This window comes from Zea mays, chromosome 2 (genome assembly GCF_902167145.1).
Source record: "Zea mays cultivar B73 chromosome 2, Zm-B73-REFERENCE-NAM-5.0, whole genome shotgun sequence".
NCBI lineage: Eukaryota > Viridiplantae > Streptophyta > Magnoliopsida > Poales > Poaceae > Zea > Zea mays.
This window is the reverse complement of record NC_050097.1, coordinates 216,171,203-216,195,018: the sequence shown is the minus strand read 5'-3', so window position 1 is coordinate 216,195,018 and position 23,816 is coordinate 216,171,203. Positions and strand designations below refer to the sequence as shown.

The following is a 23,816-nucleotide window of genomic DNA, read 5'->3' as shown; positions in this document are numbered from 1 at the left end:
GAACCCTCAAGCGCTTCCTAAGGAGAGCTCAAAATGAGTTTGAGCTCAAGGTGAAGAAGATAAGGAGCGACGACGGGTCCGAATTCAAGAACCTTCAAGTGGAGGAGTTTCTTGAGGAGGAAGGGATCAAGCACGAGTTCTCCGCTCCCTACACACCACAACAAAATGGTGTGGTAGAGAGGAAGAACAGGACGCTCATCGATATGGCGAGGACGATGCTTGGAGAGTTCAAGACCCCCGAGTGCTTTTGGTCGGAAGCCGTGAACACGGCTTGCCACGCCATCAACAGGGTCTACCTTCATCGCCTCCTCAAGAAGACGTCGTATGAGCTACTAACCGGTAACAAACCCAATGTATCGTACTTTCGTGTATTTGGGAGTAAATGCTACATTCTAGTGAAGAAGGGTAGGAATTCCAAATTTGCTCCCAAAGCCATAGAAGGGTTTTTGTTAGGTTATGACTCAAATACAAAGGCGTATAGAGTCTTCAACAAATCATCGGGTTTGGTTGAAGTCTCTAGCGACGTTGTATTTGATGAAACTAATGGCTCTCCAAGAGAGCAAGTTGTTGATCTTGATGATGTAGATGAAGAAGATGTTCCGACGGCCGCTATACGAACCATGGTGATTGGTGATGTAAGACCACAGGAACAAAAGGAGCAAGATCAGCCTTCTTCCTCAACAATGGTGCATCCCCCAACTCAAGAAGATGAACAGGTTCATCAAAAGGAGGCGTATGATCAAGGGGGAGCACAAGATGATCAAGTAATGGAGGAAGAAAGACAACCGGCACCTCCAACTCAAGTCCGAGCGATGATTCAAAGGGATCATCCCGTCGACCAGATTTTGGGTGACATAAGCAAGGGAGTAACTACTCGGTCTCGATTAGTTAATTTTTGTGAGCATTACTCCTTTGTCTCTTCTATTGAGCCTTTCAGGGTAGAGGAGGCCTTGCTAGATCCGGACTGGGTGTTGGCCATGCAAGAGGAGCTCAACAACTTCAAGAGAAATGAAGTTTGGACGCTGGTGCCTCGTCCTAAGCAAAATGTTGTGGGAACCAAGTGGGTGTTCCGCAACAAACAAGACGAGCACGGAGTGGTGACGAGGAACAAGGCTCGACTTGTGGCAAAAGGTTATGCCCAGGTCGCAGGTTTGGACTTTGAGGAGACCTTTGCTCTTGTGGCTAGGCTAGAGTCCATTCGTATTTTGCTAGCATATGCCGCTCACCATTCTTTCAGGTTGTTCCAAATGGATGTGAAGAGCGCTTTCCTCAACGGGCCAATTAAGGAGGAGGTGTACGTAGAGCAACCCCCTGGCTTCGAGGATGAACGGTACCCCAACCACGTGTGTAAGCTCTCTAAGGCGCTCTATGGACTTAAGCAAGCCCCAAGAGCATGGTATGAATGCCTTAGAGACTTTCTAATTGCTAATGCTTTCAAGGTCGGGAAAGCCGATCCAACTCTTTTCACTAAGACTTGTGACGGTGATCTTTTTGTGTGCCAAATTTATGTCGATGACATAATATTTGGTTCTACTAATAAAAAGTCTTGTGAAGAGTTTAGCAGGGTGATGACGCAGAAATTCGAGATGTCGATGATGGGCGAGTTGAACTACTTCCTTGGGTTCCAAGTGAAGCAACTCAATGACGGCACCTTCATCTCTCAAACGAAGTACACATAAGACTTGCTGAAGCGGTTTGGGATGAAGGACGCCAAGCCCGCAAAGACTCCGATGGGGACCGACGGACACACCGACCTCAACAAAGGAGGTAAGTCCGTTGATCAAAAGGCATACCGGTCAATGATAGGGTCTTTACTTTATTTATGTGCTAGTAGACCGGATATTATGCTTAGCGTATGCATGTGTGCTAGATTTCAATCCGATCCTAAGGAGTGTCACTTAGTGGCAGTGAAGCGAATCCTTAGATATTTAGTTGCTACACCGTGCTTCGGGCTCTGGTATCCAAAGGGGTCTATCTTTGACTTGATTGGATATTCAGATTCCGACTATGCTAGATGTAAGGTCGATAGGAAGAGTACATCGGGGACGTGCCAATTCTTAGGAAGGTCCCTGGTGTCATGGAACTCTAAGAAACAAACTCCCGTTGCCCTATCCACCGCTGAGGCCGAGTATGTTGCCGCAGGACAGTGTTGCGCGCAACTACTTTGGATGAGGCAAACCCTCAGGGACTTTGGCTACAATCTGAGCAAAGTCCCACTCCTATGTGATAATGAGAGTGCCATCTGCATGGCGGAAAATCCTGTTGAACACAGCCGCACAAAGCACATAGACATCCGGCATCACTTTTTGAGAGACCACCAGCAAAAGGGAGATATCGAAGTGTTTCATGTTAGCACCGAGAACCAGCTAGCCGATATCTTTACCAAGCTTCTAGATGAGAAGACCTTTTGCAGGTTGCGTAGTGAGCTAAATGTCTTAGATTCGCGGAACTTGGATTGATTTATAGCATACATGTGTTTATGCATTTGATCATGTTCCTTATGCATTTTGTTGCTTAGTTATGGTGCTCAAGTTGTACAAACACTCCCTGGACCTCACAAGTCCGTTGCAACGTGATGCACATATTTAGGGGGAGCTGTGCTACAACTTGACCCTTTGAGACTAACCATGTGCTTGAGTTTGCTTGTTTTAGTCTCAAAGGAAGTTTGAAAGGGAAAAGGTGGACTTGGACCATGAAAGACTTCCACTGCACTCCGATGAGAGGGTAACTTATTCCAAGTTCATCTCATGTACTCTTATTGCCTTTGTATTTTTATTGAAGATTTTGGTAAGGCAATGGGGTTCCAGGGCCAAGATTGATCCCGTTTTGGTGCTTAATGCCAAAGGGGGAGAAAATAAAGGCCAAAGCAATAAATGGATCAGCTACCACTTGATAGATTTTGAAAATAGTAGAATAGAGCTTTTGGTGTGTCAAAACTCTTTTATTGTCTCTCTTGTCAAAAGTTGGCTTCTTGTGGGCAGAAGTGGTGATTATGGGAAAAAGGGGAGTTTTTGAAATCTTGAATCAATTTCTCTTGGAATGACTCTCTTTATGTCTTAACATGAGTGTTTGACTTAGAGATAGAAATTTTGAGTTTAATTTGCAAAAACAAACCAAGTGGTGGCAAAGAATGATCCATATATGCCAAATCTGATTCAAAACAAATTTGAGTTTTATTTGAAGTGATTTTGCACTTGTTCTACTTGCTTTATGTTATGTTGGCATAAATCACCAAAAAGGGGGAGATTGAAAGGGAAATGTGCCTTTGGGCCATTTCTAAGTATTTTGGTGATTGAGTGCCAACGCAAGTGCTTTTATGTTGATCTATGCAATGTGGTGGACAAAGTGCAAATCAAGTCAAAAGGTATGTTTCTACACTTAGTACATTATTTTATGGACTAATGTGTTGTGTCTAAGTGCTGGAAACAGGAAAAATCGAATTGGAAATGAGATGGCTTTGTTCAGCCAAAGTCTGCTCAGTCTGGGAGCACCAGATTGTCCGGTGGTGCACCGGACAGTGTCCGGTGCGCCAGGCTGGCTCGAGCGAACTAGCCGCTCTCGGGAAATCGTCGGTGATGTACGGCTATAATTCACCGGACTGTCCGGTGAGCCAACGGTCGGCCAGGCCAACGGTCGGCCGCGCGATCTGCGCGGGACACGTGGCCGAGCCAACGGCTAGAAGGGGGGCACCGGACTGTCCGGTGTGCACCGGACATGTCCGGTGCGCCAACGGCTCCAAGTCTGCCAACGGTCGGCTTCGCCATTTAAGGAAAGAAATCTGGCACCGGACAGTGTCCGGTGTGCACCGGACTGTCCGGTGCGCCAGGCGACAGAAGGCAAGATTTGCCTTCCTGGAATGCTCTCAACGGCTCCTAGCTGCCTTGGGGCTATAAAAGGGACCCCTAGGCGCATGGAGGACAAGACCAAGCATCCTTTGAGCACTATTGATCACTCACACATCATTCTTGCGCACTTGTTCGACATTCTAGTGATTTGAGCTCTGTTCTAGTGTGCTAGCCATTTGAGCTTAAGTCTGGGTTCTGTGTGTGCGTATTTGCTGTGATCTTTGTGTCTTGTGTGAGTTGCTAATCCCTCCCTTGCTCTGTGCTCCTTTGTGAACTTCAAGTGTAAGGGCAAGAGACTCCAAGTTGTGGAGATTCCTTGCAAACGGGATTAAGAAAAGCAAAGCAAAACACCGTGGTATTCAAGTGGGTCTTTGGACCGCTTGAGAGGGGTTGATTGCAACCCTCGTCCGTTGGGCGCCACAACGTGGAGTAGGCAAGCGTTGGTCTTGGCCGAACCACGGGATAAACCACTGTGTCATCTCTGTGATTGATATCTTTGTGGTTACTGTGTTTTGTTGAGACTCCTCTCTAGCCACTTGGTGATTATTGTGCTAACGCTTAACCAAGTTTTGTGGCTTAAGTTTTAAGTTTTACAGGATCACCTATTCACCCCTCCCCCCCTCTAGGTGCTCTCAACAGTGCCAACAAGCATTGGTTGGAGGTTGGCTGCTTGCAATAGACTAGGTGTGGAAGGAACTTTAACCAGGCTGGTTAAGGCATGATGGAGAGGATCCTGCTGGTTTGCTGAAGTTCGACCCCTTGGAAGGAAACCTAAAAGATCGAACCCTCTGGTGCTCGTCCTGTTGTTGAGCTTGGAGAACTTGAAATTTTCTCTTGAGGTGACCTTTTTCCTCTTCTTGTGCTCTTTCCACTTGGATGGCCTTGTTTCGAGAGGTGCGAGAAACTGAGGAAGTCTTGGCTGGCAAGGATGGTCTTAAGTTCTGGTCTTAACCCTTTCAAGAAACAGGCCATCTTCTTGGCTTCCGTGCTGACATCATGAAAGTAGCCTAGAGGGGGGGTGAATAGGCTACACCTGAAATTTTTCGCTAAAAACTTCGATAATGTTAAATTCAAGTTGCACTGGTGCAAACTGGTTCATCTGATTTTGTTTACAGCTGAACAAGTTTGAACCTGCTCAACTTAGATTAGATAAACAGTTAAACAAGTGTGACAAGGTAATGAGAGATTTTTGCTTAAGACTTGCCCTAGAGAAAATCCACTCGAATAGGTGACAAATCGGTGTGAATTGGTTTCAAACGATTTGCACACAATATAATCGAATATGAACTAACCAACAATTTAAAGCACTTATCAAGAACACACGATTTAACCTGAGGTTCGGCAACCACTATAAAAGGTGTCCTACTCCTCGTTGAGGAGCCCACAAATGGCCGGGTCTTTTCCAACCCTAATCCTCCACAAGCCGACCACCAAGGTCAAGGCAATCTCTTCTCAAATTAGCTCAACGAGCGGGTGATACAAACTTCTTGGGGTCGTACACAAGTTTGGAGACTCCCAAGCAACCTCTATCCGTCAAGGAACCCAAGGTTCCAAGAGTAACAAATCCGCACAAGATTCAAGTTTGCGATGAGCTCAAGAGATGAAGATAATGGGAGAATCAAGATGAAATCAACAACGAGTTAGATCGACTTCACCTCACACCAAGGGTCCTTCAAACAATTGAAGGAGATGCGATTTCGGGTGTGAGAGGTTAATTGAATGCTCTTGTTTGAAGGTTGGTCAACCAAGAGTTCGTGGAGAGGGCAGAAGTGAATGAAGAGAGAGAGAGAGTGTGAGGGGTATATAAAGGATCCCCCAAAGGCTGGCAGCTGTTGGGAAAAGTTGACTGAAAACTAGTTGAACCGGTTTTCCACCAGGGGGTTTTCGGTTCACTGGGAGACTCAGCCGGAGACTCGACCGGCTCCAAATTCAGTTGAGCCGGGCCAAAATCCGGTTGAACCGGTTTTCAAAAAATCTGCTCACGACTTTTTCTGCCAGGATTGACTGGCAGATTGGCAGGTCAGAAAGTGACAGAGGGAACAGTGAAAAAACCGGTTGAACCGATTTTTGAAACTGTTGAACAGATTTTGAGAAAATTGAGGTGAACCAAGGTGAAATCTTAGTGGGGAGTGACAGTGGTTTTCCAAGAGCATTCATGATCTAGTAAAATATTTTCTTAGAGGATTTGAAAAGATTTGAACTGAGCTCATCGCAATACTTACTTAACTATTGCGGATCCCTCTTAATTGAACGACGATTTCTATGACTCAAGAATTGTAAAATGCAAATTGTTGTTATTCCCAAGCACTTGGAGCACGCTGTATGATGTAGAATTTTAATCTGTTGTGCTTTTACATTTGCGTACAAATATGATATGTGCTTCTCCTGTCTGTAGAATAACTGTATACATGCTAGGAGCAAACTTGTTAGAATCTCTGTTTGTTTTGTCACTTAATCACCAAAACCCTCAGTTAGGGTTGATTGCACTTACACATCATCAGGTGCATAGAGAGCAAGTTCTGTGAATTTGTGGATGTATTCACTGACGGATCGCCCTCCTTGAGTTAACTCCCAAAATTCCTCCTCCTTGAGCTGGACGATTCCTAAGGGTACATGATGTTCTCGGAAAGCAGCCTCAAACTCTGCCCAGGTAGCATCTCTTACGGTAGCGCTGAAGGTATCCCACCAGAATAGGGCCATCCCGGAGAGCTGGTGGGTGGCTAGGTGAACTCGGTGGTTTTCAGGGCATCCAATGGCCTATAGCTTCCTCTTCACTGTGCGCCGCCAATCATCAGCATCGAGTGGGTTGCTAGATCCAGCCAACGTGGGAGGCTTGAGCCTTAGGAATTCTCCGATTTTGTCCTGAGGTCTTCCTCCAATCGGGCGCTGGTTCTCGAGGCTTCTAGTGAGGACCTCAATGAGTTGGGTTTGATTAGCTAGAACTTGAGCTAGGTCTAGTGGTATCTCTAGAGGTGCAGGGAGGCGGGTCTCACTCCCTTCTCCACCGACTTCTCCTTCGGTACCTAGGGGAGTCCTTGCTCCAATTCCCGAGGCGGTAGGCATGGTTTTATCCGAGGCCATCTGCTAGAGGGGAGAAAGGATTACTATTATGCAAATGCCATCATTTTTTCAAACATGTTATTTTATTCAGCACTCCAGTTCATTACAATCATAACAACCACCACAGATTATGCTACGCACGAGCGTTTTCTACTAAAGTGTACCCAAATTCTCTGAGAAGATCATCAAGGCTAGCTAGAGACACTTCCTCAATGTCGGAAAAGTTCTCTATCCCTAGGGAGGGTAGTGTTGGTGGGGCTTCTTCCTTCAGGTTAGTCTAGCATCCTTGGCTCTTGAAACACTTCCGAATCTTCTTGATGAGGGCGAGCTTCTTCAGCCTCCTAGCATAGTCCATCTTCAGGGTCCGATATGCCTCACGAGTGTTGGCTTCCCCGTCTTTTCCATCTCGAGACTGTCTTGAAGAGTCGTATTTTCTTCCTTCAATTCCTTGATTTGCTGCTCCAGGCTTTCCACCTAGGAATTTAGGTGAGTGAAGTGGGAGAAAAGGTCATCAAAGTGGTTGTCTAGGGTGTGGAGATATCCGGCCATGTAGATTATGGTAGGGTCATCTTCATTATGGTCTCTCCCTGACAAAGCCTGGAGTCTTTTCCTCCAGGTAGGGGTATTTTTGTTGCTGGGTGGGAAGTAGCAGAGGGGTGTCTCAAAGACTTCCCTGCTATAGTTTTGGCATAGTTGGCGGAGGGCTTTTGGGTAGCATTCTGGCATGTATCTGGGAAGCGGTGGCCAGTAGCGGTGATCTGAAAGGGAGGGTGATTTGGGTAGCTTCGGCTTTCTCCCAGGTAGATTGCCATAGAGAATTTCTCAATCCTGTTCTCGTGGTATTCCTTCCAGATATACTCTGGCTTCTTGCGGATCCCCATGCGAAGCGCACAACTCTAAAGAAGGTGATGGAGTCCTTCCAACTCCGAGCAATAGGATGTCTTAAGGACAAAGGTGCCCTCCATTTGGTAGCAAGAGAAGAAGGGTTGTTAATGCCGGGGAAAGGAGAGAAGGTTCTTTAAGAGGTTAAGAGGTCTTTCTTTTGAGGAAAGTTTTTTAGGTCAGGGTTGCGGTCTACGACAGTCCTATGGCTCTGATACCACCTGAAGTGTCTCGATCCTTTGGAACTCAAATGCGATACAATTACTAGTCCTAGAAGGCTAGTAAACATATTCATTTCTTCAAATAGTACAGAGTCTCGAATAATAGTTATTACAATACCAAAACACAAGCTCTAGCGAGCCTGGAAACATAGCACAATGGAAGTGTTAGAAATATGCCCTAGAGATAATCATAGAGATGAGCATATTTCTTTGTATCCATGATATATATATATTGCTTAATTGAATATCCATGGAAGGCACCTTGTATTGATTAGCAATTATGTGAATTGTTTGTGAGATTCTTTACTTATATGGTTATTCTAAATGATGTCCCTAGTCAGAGTCGATGACTAGCACATGTATTAGTTGATGACTACATTTCACAAGTCATGAACATGGAGATGTTAAACTAATAATGTGGGTGCATGTATGACATGAGGCTGGACCGACCCAACGTGAGATATTGTAATATAGTTCTCTTTTTGCAACATGAATACTGTATCCTTAGACCTGAGATTGTCGCATGTTCTCAAGATGTGAATTGACTTACTTAGGGACTATCAAACGTTATTCCGTAACTGGGTAGTTATAAAGGTAGTTTTGGGTTTGTCAGGAAGCATGCTGTGAGGCATGGTCAGTCAAGATGGAATTTGTCCCTCTCTTTGTGAGAGAGATATCTCTGGGCCCCTCGAGTGATTGGATCAAGAAATGCATGGTCGTGCTAGGGTTAAGAGTTAACCATTGAAAGGATTCCAATCCACAGTATCGAGAAAGAGAGGTCAGCTTAGAGCCAGACCAAATATCGTGAGACAAAGGGAACAACATGTACGTAATGTTGCAATGGTTCGTCTGGTATGATCTTTACGTGCGCATAGGAGTTGACATGTCTTGCTAGAGGCTGCTGTCAATTATTGGGCCAAGTAAGAGTACTCGGGCTATGTCTATTTGTACGTGAACCTATAGGGTCACACACTTAAGGGGAAGGAAGCCTAGCTCGGATTAGATCCGAAATTAAACTGGGCTTTAGGGTTAATGATGGGCCTCGGTGTCAGAAGCCCACCATAATGCCTATATAATGAGGGGCGGGGGCGCGGTTAGGCTTAACCTAATTCGCCACCAGCAAACGCCAAACCGCTCGCCTCTCGCCCTCGCCAAGCCGCCGTCGCGAACCTAGCAGTTCGGTACGCGACGTTTCCTCCCTATACGTGTGGATACCTCGGAGGTGCTGCATCTAGAGCACTTGGACGAACCGTGCGAGGACGTAAAGGACGTCGACGACTGCACGGCACTGCTCGACGCGTTCATCTACATCGAGACGTCTTCCGCTGCTCTGCGCGTCTAGTGGTAATTCCATGACCTATAACCGCAGTAGTTCTTGGTATTATGGGGTTGAAAATTTTGTTTTGCGCTAGCGTAGCCTCCCTGTAATCCTTCAGGAAGATCATCTAGCCCAAGCCACAGGCAGACTTGGTGCAGACACAACCCCCTTCTAGTCGAACATAGCAGAAAAGAAGTCTTTAGTAGCTGAAAAACATAAATAAATCTGGGTGAATACACTAGGTATTCCGTAATCCCATCCCGCCCGTAAAGAGAGAGGGACCTATATGGTACATGCTTGGTATGGTGGAGTTGAAGCCACTCATTTCTTTTTCAGAGAAAGGCAATACTTTGTTGTTTTACCCAAAAGAGAGGAGTAGCACATTTTCACACTCAACCACCACTGAGCTTCCCGCTCTCGTGGCATTGCTTTTATTTCCAAAAACACCCACACACTTTCCTTTTTCTCAAAGTTCAACAACACTAATTGCCATACCACACCAGACTCCTCCATACCAGTGGACAAGGACTATTCGAATAGGTTTCAAACTCTGTGTAGAGGTGTACACTTTACCCACTAGTTCGGCTTTGCGGTCTCATGGCCAATGAGACCCGAATCTGAAACTCTTTCCTTCCTTGTGTGTCCTTACCTTAACAATTATACCGGAAGGAACAAGGCCACCACCATGCCCAAACTAGACAAAAATATTCCCCTTCCTTATCCTCCAGGTGCTCCCCAGCCGTCATAACCCTGGGGTTCGGACCGTGCAAGTTCAGATTGAGTGACTGCCCATACAGTCTCGAGTGGTTGTACTTGTCATGAGTACAGGTAGTGAAGGATGACAACCCGGTCCATATACGAGGGGACAATCCTTCATGCTCACACCTAACCCGGCTGAGCCAACTCCTTAGGCCCTCCCCTAAACCAAGGAGTCCCTGATTGTCCCTCTCAGTTGGTGATAAGGGTGAATACCCTTGATCATACACTCTTTGAAAACATTTATCTTTTTAGAAGAACCATTGCCTCAATCCATATTTTTGTACTCAAAAGATATTCTTTAATGCATGCTATCACTCGACTCACAAATGCATAGATCCCAACCCATATCCCGGCTTAGGTAGTGGTAGAAAGAGTAGGTACTTTATGCATCAAGGGTAGAATGGACTTGCCTTCGTTGAAGCTCTCTTGGCAAGAAAGCTCTATTTCCAGGAGGTCGAGCTCCTGCCCTTCTTCCGGAGCTACGATTTCTGGAGGGTCGGACCCCTCTTTGCCTTGCAAAAGCAGGCAATAACAATACATCAAACATTGTTGGCTAATAAAGTGGGTCAAGTTCTAAGTATTATTATTTTGTGACTTAAAGAATATTTGGACTATATTTGGTGCATAAAATATCAATATGTGTACATATATATATATATATATAAGAAAATGAGAAAAAGAGAAAAAAAGAAAAAAGAAAAGGATTTCTCGGTTTAAATGGGCCGGGGGGATTTTGGCCCAGCCGAGCGCGCGCGGTCGCACTGGCGGCCGGCCCAGCTAGGCCCGCTACGGGGCATGACGCGGGGACGATGCTGTGGGCGCGGGCCCACACGCCACCGAGGGGGAGGGGAACGACGTCAGGGGGGAACGGCGATCCGCCCGTGGTGTGGAGGAACCGGCCACCGACGAACTCGACAACGGTTCTTCGCCGTTGATCCGGTTCAGGGTGGTGGCATAGCACAGGCAGGGGTAGGGGGTCACGGTGGTGGGGTCAATTTGGCCAGTGGGGGCTCGGGACGGTCGGTCCACGGTGAGGTGGCGGGCTCCCGTGGCGGTGAGGTCGCCGGTGAGGCCACAAGGCGCGATAGGTGAAGAGGGATGGTGTGTCATGTCCGTGATGAAGTGGTGAAGCTTGTGAACTACATTAATTGGACTCTATGACTCTAGAGAAAGGAGGGAGAGCTCACCGGAGTGGAGGGAGAGAGCGACGACGGGGAGGGAAGCGGCCAATGCCAGCGGGCGTCGGTGAGGTGCGCAGCGGCGACGATAATGGCACACAACACCGAGGATGAGACCGCTCGGGGCAGGCTGCCATGTGAGGGTGCCAGGCTGCCAGCATAGTGCATAAGGGGGCGAAGCGGTGCCTAACTCCATTGGAGCAGGAGTAATGGCGATGAGAGAGAGGGAGGTTGGCGGTCGGCAGGGATTGCGCCGGTGAGGTCACGGGCGGGGAGAAAGGGCTGGCGGGCGGGGCCCATTTGCCAGAGGGGGAAGCGGGCACGAGAGAGAGGGGTGGGGCATGACTGACGCGTGGGGCCGAGCAGTAGTGAGAGAGAGGGGCTGCGTGGCACGGGCACGGGCGCGAGAGAGGGTGGGCCGAGGTGGGGCGCGAGAGGGTGGGGGGCGGAATCGACCCAGTCGAGAGGGGGGTGAGATTTTCCTTTTTCTTTTTGTTTTCTCTTTTCTTTTTCCTTAGTTCCCTTTTCTCCTCTATACAAATATTCATTTATGTTTCATAGGTGCTAAAATGAAACAATCTATGTGAAGTGCTACTAGAAATCATGGTGTATGCATATGATGAATGAAATGCTCATGATAAGAGGTCTTAGGAGAAATAATGGGGGGTTAGGAGTTTAGGGTTTCTAACCTTGAGATCAAAAACTGGGATGTTACAATTGTGCTTCTAGAAAGGGAGATGAGTCTTCCACATTTTTCACGCCTAATCTGCTGACTAAAGGGAATAGAGCGGATCTAGTGATCCATGTAACGTAATTCTCAACAAATCCACCCAAAAGTAGTCAAGTAAATAAAACCGTGGTTAGATTGCTGCACTATCTTGAGCTAGATACAACAAAACAAAATATAGTAATTACATCTAGTCAGTTCGTAACCAGCCTGTGGGACTAGCCGGAACAAATTATGGTCATCATGCAAAGAGTCCCCTACAAGGCTACAACTAGGCCTGGATATCGAGTTGGCTCAACTCAATTCGACTCGTTTGCCTCGTTATGATAATGAGCCAGCTCAACTCGACTCATTAACAAAACGAGCTAAAGAAGCTCCTCGACTTGACTCGTATAATAGCTCGAATAGCTCGTGAGGCAGCTCGATATAAATACAGGCACAAAGCTGGGCATTCATATAATCACTTTATAAAATAGAAACCAACTCATTCAATCAATCAAACAAAAATAATTGCATACTTCCAAGTTTCAATCACAATTCACAAATTGATAAATATAAGTACCCCATGATTGCATACTTCCAAGTTCCAATCACAATTCACAAACTGATAGACATAAGTGTGCCTCTGCTGCGTAGCAGACTAACAACAAGTAGCAGTAGCACCATTGCACCAACTAGCCACAACCCACATATGTTATAGCAAGCTAGCAGCAACTAGTGAAAAGTGGAGTAGCAGGAGTTAGGAGTATCTTGACAAAGTTACACCCTTAACATACAATAAAATATGCCACACGTTATAGCCAAAATATTACAAAAGCTACAGGCATACAACCAACTAGACCAAATTAATCTCATATGTCCTATGTTCATGTCTTCTCTCCCAGCTCTCCTCCATCTCTATTCTCCTTTGTGTCCTTGTCACCAAATGTCTCTACAAGTCAGCAATAAATCAAAATACATTTCAAGTGATAAATCAGATGAGATAACTCATCAATGGCAACAGACTCATATAAGTATTTAACTTATACAACTATATTTGACAGCAACACTTACAATTACTTACCACCACACACTTTGGAAATTCCATAGAATCGATGTCACTGTCATCACCTTTTCCCCGCAAAAAATGTTAAAAGTAAGTTTAACATAGCCGAAAATGTTGCCACCGCACACTTACAAATATTGATGGCACACACTTACAATTACAATAATAGGTGAACCTCGAGACCCACATATCCAACTAGAAGCACACACCAAAGCCTGAACAGTCGTTGGCTTCAATGAACTCATGTAATCATCAAGGATCCTACCCCGGTGCTAAAACTGGATGCTGAAAAAGCAGTAGTTGCTTATGCCATTGTTCCCAATATTGGTCTGATTTTGTCATACAAAAGCCACTGAGAGTGTGATGGTTTCCATTCATAGCTATTGTCTACTTCAGAATACTAACCAAAGGCATCCTTATAGTCAAGGCAAGAATCTAGCATTTTGTATGTTGAACTCCACCTTGTTTTCACATCAAGGCATAATCCTTGTCCTACTTTCACAGAATATTGGTTGCAAACTTCTACAAACTTGTACATACGGGTTGGAGACCTCTTAAAGAACTTCACTTTGTTTCTAATATCACCTATCAAAGAGTCAATTGGCTGCAATCCATCATTCACTACCAAATTGACTATGTGGGCAGCACAACGGACATGAAAATAAACATGGTTAAAGGTTGAGTTCTTCCTAGCAAGAAGCTTGGACTTCAAATTTGTAATAGTGGAATCATTGTTGGAAGCATTATCAAGAGTGATTGTCAAGATCTTATCCTCTATTTTCCATTCAACCAAACATTCAAAAATAGCCTGAGCAATGACAATATCAGTGTGTGGAGGATCCCTCCAATTCAATAAAATGCAGAACACGACATTGCAAAATCCAATCAACAGAATGGGCCACCAAACACATATACTGAATATTTTGATTTGATGTCCATAAATCAGTAGTTAAACTTATTGATTCAGCCTCTCTAAGACTCTTCTTCATCAGTTCTTTCTCGGATTCATAAACCTTCATGCATTCATTTTTAATAGTCTTCATTCCAATGGGTTTATAGTTGTTATTCATTCATTTCATCAAGATATTGAACCATTTATGCTCGACCATTCTAAATGCATAATAATGGACAATTACCATCTTGGCAATCAAAAGTCTAGTGTGCTCATGATCATATTCAGTGGGATTAACAACAACAACTCCACCATTGAAAGTAAAGGGGATAGTACTTTGAGCAAGTTTTTTCTTAGCCCGTGCCAGGTTGTTCAAATACTGTGTGCACTTGCCTAGATGTCGGTTCAGTGTTGTAGTACTCCCCCTTGATGGTATAGATAAGACCTATAACATAACTTGCACTTGGCTTTTGTCTCCATAACTCCAAGTTCCTTTCTAGATGCAACATTGACCACCTTAAAATACTTCCAACAACCAGCCCTCTTTACTCTATTCACCTTGCATTTGGAGGGGGATACCCGAGTACCTACTGTCGACCTCTTTGTCTTCTCAGTCTTTGACAACTCATCTCCATCGGCTGAAGGTAGACTCTCATCGTCAAGATCAAAGTTACTGTTCTCTGATTCCGTCAACAAAATCTCCCATGCGTGCTCCTCCCCTTGCCCCTCCATCTCCATCACAACATCGAGTTGCTGCACAAAAGAAGCAACGAATAGAAACATTATTTTCAAATATTTGAAATTATAACCCTATTAGATCATTCAGATTTAATATAATCCTAAACCCTAAGCAATCATAACAGATCAAGGCAACCATAACAGTGATTACAACTATATTTGAAATTATCATTCAGAGCTAATATAAAAACAATAACAACGATTACAACCATAGCACGAGGACACACCTTTTCTATGGATACTTGCGATGCCGACGATGCACATGTACTACTTGCCATCATCGTCATCTTCTTGGAAGCTAGGGTCTTTGTGCGCTTGCTCACTGATCCAGAACAAGAACTTCGTCGAGGTGGCAGTCCTGGCAGACGTCCTTCGTGTGCCTGCGAGTCTGCGACACCGGATCTTGGGCCTCCATGGTGAGTTGGTGACGAGCCCACGACGGGCGGGTGACCAGTGAGGCGTGGGCGCGCGACAAGCTGAGCACCTGAGCGACGGGGCGCGAGTTGCTGAGCAGAGAGCACCTGAGCGGGCGAGGCAATCTAGCAGAGCCGCAGGTGGCTGGCTAGGCGTCGGAGTTGGGGTGGAGGTGGACGGATGGTGCGGCTGCGGACTGCGAAGTGCGGTGGTGGCGTGGACCCATGGTGGACTACGAGCTGCGATGCCGGCGTAGCGGCACGTGACGAACTGACGACGTATGTCGATATGCGGCTCTGTGCTCTAGCCTTTAGGATTTCGAGTTAGATTTGTGAAGTTAGGACTTGAAAGACTTTGCGTGCACACATCATGGATTGTGGTTGTGACGGTGGCCTGTTGTGCAGGAGTTGGACTGGACCGCTTTTCTAGAGTGGAACATGCACATCGCTGGATCAGTTGATCAGGTCATCTACACATCTCGTTAGGTTCGTGAGTATCTCACGAGCCAGCCCGAGTTTAACTTATTAAGAACCAATCTAAATTATTGGCTCAACTCTTAACTCATTTTAAATAAGTCGAGCTAAAATCGAGTTGAGTACTGATAAATCGAGTTGAGTCCGTTATCGAGCCGCGATTCGTCCAGGCCTACAACTACAACCTACGGTCTCTGTTTCGCGGACGTTTTTACTGAGGAAGGTCCATCCTTCTCCCTCCTAGGCTCCGTCGGTCTCTCTCTCTCTTTCCTTATCCCCGGCCCGTGGCCCGTGCTAACGGTGATTAGGGTTCCGAATCGTGTTTAAGCGCTGCGAAATCACGGCTGGGGCTTCGTCCTCGAGTCGTCGTCCTGCTGGATGTCACCTCGTGTCCCGCGCCGACGCCAGTGCTCGTCCTCGGAGCCGCCTCTCTCCGACGATCGCCGGAGACGGATACGGTCGAAGCCGTCACTGCAGGCCGCGCTCGTGCGTCGTAGCAGGTCAGCTCCCCAGACCTGCTGCCTTCCTACCTTATCTTGTGGATTTTGGTCGCCCTATTGCGGGGATCTTGTGAGATGACAGCGCTTGGTAGGGAATCATTTAGAACCTACGTAGGAGGGTATTTAGACCTTTGCAAGTTTAGAAATGAAGCAAGCGGGCCGGTGGTCTCAAGTTTGGGATATGTCTTTCTTCCCCTGATGTTCCTGAAATCCCTTCCTTTATGAATGAGGTATCGAGCTTAGCATATATTAAGCTGGAGAAGCTTAAGCTGCCCCATTTATTTTCAGCTGGATGCTTACCAGTTGTTGGAGGTGCAATTTCAATGAACCATGAAAGGTTCATTTGTTCTGGTCAATTTCTCTCCTGTTACCATTTACCAAACGCGCCCAAAGATTAGCCACCCACATCTTTGAATCTGACAAAGGGTTATAGAGTAGAGTAGTATGTCCATCATTGTATCTGAATCTATTTAAGGTCATGGTTTTCATATGTTCTAGGAAATCTCCAAATCCTCTTCACTTTACAATGATAGTGGTGCTCTAGTGACATCTTCACCATGTGTTATAACTTACTATATACTAGATGCCATTTTAGCTTAGCATCATTTTTGCATTCTCAGTTTTTTGTGCGCTACTGCAGATGTCTAGTAGCTCCAACGGCCATTATCCTGCTAATGGTGCAAAGATTCTTCATAGAAAAGAAAAGAATAAAGAGGTACCATGATTCTATAGTTCCTTTATGTAATATTTTAAGGTGTTTCACATTTGAATAATGTAAGAAAAACGTAAATTTGTGTCATTAATTTGTTCCGGTTGAGTTCATAATATTGTTAATAATGCAGAAAGTACAGCTCGACAAAAATTCAGCCACTTGGGTGTGCCAGAAGGACAGGCATTATGTTGAAAAATTAGAAACAGAATTGATGAACTGCTATCAGGAAATTGGTATGCACTAGTAATTGTTCTGTTTCTCGTTGGTCTGGCTACTCTATATCTAGTTACTTTGGCAGTATTTACTGACTGCAATTGCAGACTATTTGCAGGATCAGTTAAATATACGGAGCGTTGAAGCAAACTTCATGGGAGAGCACATTCACAGTCTTGAACTGAAGCTGACTGAACTTGAAAAGTTCCCAGAAAGAGTGAGAGCGATGGACAATGAGCTGATACGATCTGATTCCCAGTGCTGGCTTCTGATGGAAGAAGTCAGATGTAAAGAAGAGGAGTTGCAGAAGGCAGCCTCACAGATAGAGAAGCTTGAAAGTACAGCTTTAGATTCACAATGCGAAATTGAGAGCTTGAAACTTGATTTGACTAATCTTGAGCAGAGACTATTTGACGCTGAGAGATTTTCCCAACATGCTGGTGAGCACAAAGCTCAATTTGACAAACTACTGGGAGAACATGAGCTCCAGCTACATGAAGCACAGAAAACTATTCATCAACTTGTATGGGAGAATAAGCAACTGAAGGAGTTGTTGCCTGTAAGAGCTCCTAAACAATCTCCTCCTGGATCTGGATGGAAAGTTAACAAAACATTGGAGAACGGTGTGCATGCAGAATGCGAAAGTGGCGATGTAATTCTTGAAAATATGGCAAAACGAAATGAAGAATCTGAACTTCTAATTGAGCAGCTCAAGGTAATTAATTGTTCTACCACATGCAATAAGAAATTGGTATAAGCTCTAAATTTGGACAAGTGCCATCATCGCTCCCAAACATCGTCCAAAACCAAATTGTTCTAACCATATGTTGCTATAGTGCATGACTTAATTAATTAAATTGAAGTGGTTATCTATTTTTTCTGGTTCATACTTGTATACAACTTTCCCTTTGATTGTGTAATACAAGTATTTTGTTTGTTTGTTAGGAAGAGCTTCGAGAACAAAAGTTAAAGGCAAAAGAGGATGCGGAAGATCTCACCCAAGAAATGGCTGAACTAAGATACCAGATAACAGGCATGCTTGAGGAAGAATACAAGCGTCGATCTTGCATTGAGCAGGCAGCTATTAAACATATTCAGGAGCTGGAAACTCAGGTAGTGATATAGGAAATTTTCACACCGTGTGGTTGCATCTGGAATTATAGCTACAAATGTTTCTGAATTTTTTTTTTCTATCATCTCAAACTTAGTAGCTGACATAACTAGTAATGAAATGGACGTGCTGCCTTGGTCTTGTTATATTAATGACTTCTTTGTCTGGTGCCTCTTAAATTTCTTATCTCTCCATGATGTTTGAGACAGGTTTCCAAAGAGAAGACAAAACTGAGTGGGGCACTTAAGCGATTGCAGGAATCACATGAACTAGCTCGCACACAAGCTATGGAGATTAAGAAGTTGAAGGCTGCTTTAGAGGTATGTGTACGTAGATGAACGTGATACATGTACATGACATCCTAGATAAGTACTCTCTACAGTGTTCTGTCCTTTGAGGTTGGTCACTTCATCATGGTACTAATGCGCCCCCATTTATTTCACTGTAGAGATTGAATTCGGTGACGAACCTGGGTACAGTTTGCAAATCTTGCTCTTGCGGGTTCTCTGCAATGTTGGTAGAGCTGTCTAATTGCTCGATCGAAGGACCTTCAGGCAGCGCCAGATCTCTCAATTCCAACCACATTGATGAGAAGTCACAGAATCAGGCTCTAATAGAGTGGCGTCCCCGTGAAGCCTCAGATGATGACGGTGGGTAGGAAGTTAGATGCCTGTACATTCATGTGTGCAATTGGCCAACTGTTGTAGATAATTCTTTGTATTCACCATTGTTGCCTGTAAGACTGTAAATGCATATGCATTTGTTGCCTTAGCTAACAATGGGAGTTAAGCTCCCCAGGAAGTGAAAATGTCGCCTTAAGATTTCACGCATGTCATGAAATTTACCAGCAAGGATCTGTCATCACGGTTTTTGATGCAAAGACACATGATTTTCTACTCTTGAATTCACCGATGCCCCGAAAGAAAGTGCACAGATTAAATCAAGTTTATTCTCCAAGGAAATGCGAAGTTAGGTCTGTTTGCTATACACTAAAATGTTAGGAAAGAGTACATCTTGCTGCCGATGGATTCGATTCAGGCTGAAGTAATCATTGTCTGAAATTTGACTGTGGATCCATTTTGTGTCTATTTTTTCGTTGAAAGAAAACATACCTATAAGCATCTCTAAGGGACTCTTCATTTTCGGTTCTCTATTTATCTCACTCTAAGGGCATCTCCAACAATTACTTAATTTGATTCCCAAATTCACGCTTTAGGAAAAAACAAAAAAACAAGGCCTTCAACAGTTCTGTATATGTATTTCCTTTCTCGCCGCGCTCACCAAATTCACAGCCGTGGTTCTCAAATTACCGCTCGTGCGGTCGTGCCTAGGCCTTCCCAATATTATTTTTATGTTGATTTCCCGCGCACAGTTGGTCGATTCGCGCCTTTGCAGAGAAAATCAACAGAAAATCCCGCCTCCTCCCTCCATCTGCACGCCAAGAAAGGGAACTGCCACTACAGGTCTGTTGCCCCTGCTCTTCATCCTGTTCCAGCCGAACGACCTCCTGCGCGTCGGCGTCGCAGGGCCCGCCGTCGCCGAGCAGCCCACAAATTTGCCGGCCTCGAGGAGGCAATCCACGCCGCCTACGCCGCTGCCTAGACGCTGTTGGACCACCTCCCGTGGTACCTGGCAGCTAGCTCAGTGCAGGGTGCTGCCGTCGACGAGCGTCACCGTCGCCGAGCAGGCCACAAATTCGCCTTACGTCGTCGCCTATACGCCGTCGGAACACCTCCTACGGTACCTGGCGGCTAGCTCAGTGCGAGAGTAGGAGAGGAAGGTACCTGTGACCGGTAGAGGAAGTTCGTTCATCGCAGCTTTACTGTTTTCCCTATAGATCCTACTTATTCTAAGAATTGTTTCATATTATTGGTAGGTGTTATTGACCATGGAAGGAAACAGATACTTTTCTAGCTTGATGGATGAGGCGAATAATAACTTGTCTTTGGATGACATCAGTTTCCTGCCAGAGGAAAATCCAATAAGTAATGAGCAGGAATTGTCCATTGTTCAGAGTACTCCGTTATCAAGACCCAATCAGAAAAGGACAAAGAATTTTAGTGAACAAGAAGATGCATTACTTGTGTCAGCTTGGTTAAATATCAGTATCGATCCTGTTCATGGCACTAATCAGACTCGTGGTACTTTTTGGAAGCGAGTTTATGATTTCTTCCACAAGAACAAGACTTTCGAATCGTCTCGAACTGAGAGTTCACTATTGCATCGATGGGGACTCATTCAGGAGAATGTGAACAAGTTTTGTGGATGTGTATCAAATATTGAGGATAGAAGGCAAAGTGGGGTTACTTTTCAAGATAAGGTAATGTTTGTTTCAGTTTTTTTGAAATAGCTAAATGACGCATACAAATTTTTGTTAACTACATATACTTTGATTGACATATGTAGCTTGTTCAAGCAATGGCTTTGTTTAAGAGCAAAGACAAAGACAATAAATCATTCCAATTCATGCATTGTTAGAATGTATTGCGGAATCAACCCAAATGGAATGAGAAGCGCAAGCATATAGAGGCTATTAAACAAGTACCGAATAAAAAAATGAAGTCGAGCTTTAACTCAAGTCTAGGAAATGCAATCACCATTGTTGCTGATAGTACGAACAAAGATGTAGATGTGAATGCATCTCCGAAAGCTAATGCCCCCAAGAGACCAAATGGTACAAAGAAGGCCAAAGAAGCAGTGCGACATGGTGACGCTTACATCGAGGCTTCAGATTATTTTTGGGCAAAAAAGAAGGAGGCTGATGCAGAGAAAGAAAGGAATAAACAGGAAAGATTCAATCAATCATATGAACTAGAAAAAGAGAGGCTTTTTGTAGAACAAGTACGGGCTGCAAATGAGACAAAAAATTAGAGATAAAGGAAAATGAAATGCAAGTGAAGAGAATGTTAGAGGAAGAGAGGATTATGACAATGGATATTACTTCAATGGCAGACAATTTGCAGCAATACTACAAGGGCCTACAAACCGAGATTATTGCTCGTCGTGCATCAAACTAGCTTTGAGTATGGGTAATTTTTTGACACTCCATATGAGATAGACATCTAGAACATTTACTTTTAGCTACAAGAATAATCTGAGATGTGAACTAATTGTTGTAGTTAAATATAACATTTAATTTATGTCTACTTACCTGCCATATTATTTCGGTTCATCAGGTTTGCTAGTCACTTCAATGAAGTCATCATGGTGTCCACGCAGATGAGCAACATGATTTCTTGAAAAGGCCTCATTGTTTAGGGACCCTGATATATGTATCTTAGATAGAAACTACAAATAAAATGTCTATATGATTTCGTTATGCTACTTGGATGCATGTCTCAATGTAACCAACGGTTCTCTTTGCTATGTGAATTAATGGAAGTTTATATTCCACATATACTTATTAGTCCCACTGTCATTTCATTTTGACTTATCTTCTGTCGAGATCAATGCAGTATTTGAATTATCCTCAAGCACAGATTTTGTACAGTATTGGTGCACATGCCGACAACTTCTAAACAGACACTTGTATAGCCGAAATATATGTGTTCAGTCACCTGGACACTTGGCTGATGACAACTTGTAAACAAAGGATGACAATTTTATATATGATGGAGGCAAGTCTTCAGTCTTATTATAGAGATCTAAAAATTTGTGTCGACAAATTAAATTTATTACAATATATCAGTAAACAAATAAAACTCAATATTGATCTGCATGATGTTGCCATAAGTGCTCCACTAGGTCTTCTCTTAGCTGATGGTGAGTTTCGTTGTCCCTATTTTTTTTGTGTGCCTCAATAAATTTGTCTAGATCTGGATGCGGTTCATGGGATGGTTGTACATTTTCTCCACCAAAGTCAAAATGTTCGTGGGGGTTCAATTCTCCCTCATCTTCTACAATCATGTTATGCATAATAATACATGCTTTCATAATGTCATCTAGTGTCTCTTCATCCCAATATCGAGCTGCACCACGGACAATGGCAAAACGAGATTGCAAAACTCCAAAAGCACGTTCCACATCCTTTCTTACTGATTCTTGTGCTTTGGCAAAATATTTTTTCTTATTGCCTTGTGGTTCTGGTATAGTTTTTACAAATGTTGCCCATGATGGATATATGCCATCAACAAGATAGTATCCCATCTTATAATTGTGACCATTTATGTTGAAGCATACTTTTGGAGCCTGGCCTTCAGCTAGCTTTGCAAATAGTGGAGATCGATGAAGAACATTGATGTCATTGTGAGACCCTGGTAGCCCAAAGAAAGCGTGCCAAATCCAAATATTTCTAGAAGCGACTGCCTCTAAAATTATTGTAGGCTCGTGAAAATGGCCCGTGTACATACCTTTCCATGCTGAAGGACAATTTTTCCACCTCCAATGCATGCAATCTATGCAACCTAGCATACCAGGAAATCCTCTTTCTTCTCCAAGTGCAAGTAATTGAGTTGTATCATTTTCATTCGGGGATCTTAAGTACTCTTCTCCAAACACATCAATAATTGCTTTCACGAACTTTCTTAGACTCTCAAAAATAGTCGATTCTCCAATTCGAACATACTCATCTGTGGCGTCAGCTGGTATTCCATAAGTAAGCACACGAAATACTGATGTGACCTTTTGAAAACAACTTAATCCAACTGTATTGGCTGCATTTCTCTTTAGCTTGAATTAATCATCATAATCTTCTATCGCATCCATTATGCGTATAAATAGTTCACGCCTCATTCGATATCTACACAACCAGGAATGATAAGATATGGACCCTATAATTTTTATCATAAAGTAAACTAACAAACAACTATATACAAACCTTCGTCTGAAATCGGCTGGACTGAATGTAGAATCCTCAGCTAAGTAATCTTGATACATTTTTAAGTGCCCTCCTTCTCTGTCTCGATACTTGACTAGATGTCCGGGGACAGAACCCCCATGTTTTCTTGCAGGTCGTGAAAAACGATGCAAGATTTGATTGCCGACAAAATTTATTCATCGTCGTCGTCAGACGATGATTCGTCCAAAAGTTGTTGGAAGAGGGATACACGATTACTCATGCTGCAATATGTATGATACATGCGAATTGTACCATAGTTTATATTATATTGTTTTACCAAGTTATTCCATCCTAACTAAAATAGGTATAGGTCAATGATGAATTATCAATGTATCATTCAATCAATTTGATGCAAGCAGTACACAGTTCCAAGAATAACTAATTTTTTATTACATTTTCCCTTTCATTCCGATCAGATTTATTAAAACTCCACACATATGGAAAACCATCTTTGCATCGAGTAGAATGGACGATAAACATGTACTATGATTGCATAATATATTGATGGAAATCTATATTAACGTATGAATCACTGATATGCAATACCTTAAGGTGAAGTCGTACCAAGGAGATCGTTCCACTAGTTCGAACAGGAGAATGGAGCAGGTCGAAGTAACAAGATCCTGCCACCAGTAGCCAACAACACAATGGATCAATGTTGTCAGCGATCACATGACCTAGACGATCGCGTCTTGCATGGTCTGGTGACTCGCCGTCGTTTGGTGCCGTAGAGCCGCGCAGGGCATCAACATAAATCAGCGGAAGGAAATGAAAGTCAAACTACTTTTTAGGCTAAAAAAAGGGAACCGTTGGCCGATGGGATTTTTTATACGTGAAAGTATTTATAGGGAAATCCTAAACTAAAGATATTGGGTGTAAAAAAATAAGATG

At 44.0% G+C, this 23,816-nt stretch overlaps 1 protein-coding gene and 1 long non-coding RNA gene across 7 annotated transcripts; one reads left to right on the top strand and one right to left on the bottom strand.

Annotated features, from left to right (window-relative positions):
• Positions 1 to 12,519: 12,519 nt before the first annotated feature.
• LOC103647809 (uncharacterized) lies at positions 12,520 to 15,347 on the bottom strand. 3 transcript variants are annotated; one of them, XR_563058.4, is made up of 4 exons: positions 14,893 to 14,991; positions 13,191 to 14,680; positions 13,054 to 13,100; positions 12,520 to 12,921 (listed from the first exon to the last, which is right to left on the bottom strand). It is a non-coding gene; the product is annotated as an uncharacterized lncRNA (long non-coding RNA). The 3 variants fall into 3 exon arrangements; XR_563056.4 differs by having other exon boundaries at positions 13,054 to 14,680; positions 14,893 to 15,347; XR_563057.4 differs by having other exon boundaries at positions 13,044 to 14,680.
• LOC100193731 (uncharacterized) lies at positions 15,019 to 18,984 on the top strand. 4 transcript variants are annotated; one of them, NM_001138819.1, is made up of 8 exons: positions 15,019 to 15,357; positions 15,484 to 15,564; positions 16,693 to 16,767; positions 16,895 to 16,997; positions 17,085 to 17,692; positions 17,923 to 18,090; positions 18,298 to 18,408; positions 18,537 to 18,912. In NM_001138819.1, the coding sequence occupies exons 3-8, from the start codon at positions 16,693 to 16,695 to the stop codon at positions 18,744 to 18,746; spliced, it is 1,275 nt and encodes a 424-aa protein (NP_001132291.1). In that variant the 5' UTR covers positions 15,019 to 15,357; positions 15,484 to 15,564; the 3' UTR covers positions 18,747 to 18,912. The 4 variants fall into 4 exon arrangements, with proteins under 4 accessions (NP_001132291.1, XP_008667217.1, XP_008667216.1 ...); XM_008668995.3 differs by lacking the exons at positions 15,019 to 15,357; positions 15,484 to 15,564 and adding an exon at positions 15,643 to 16,052 and having other exon boundaries at positions 18,537 to 18,984; XM_008668994.3 differs by lacking the exons at positions 15,019 to 15,357; positions 15,484 to 15,564 and adding an exon at positions 16,356 to 16,403 and having other exon boundaries at positions 18,537 to 18,984.
• Positions 18,985 to 23,816: the final 4,832 nt, after the last annotated feature.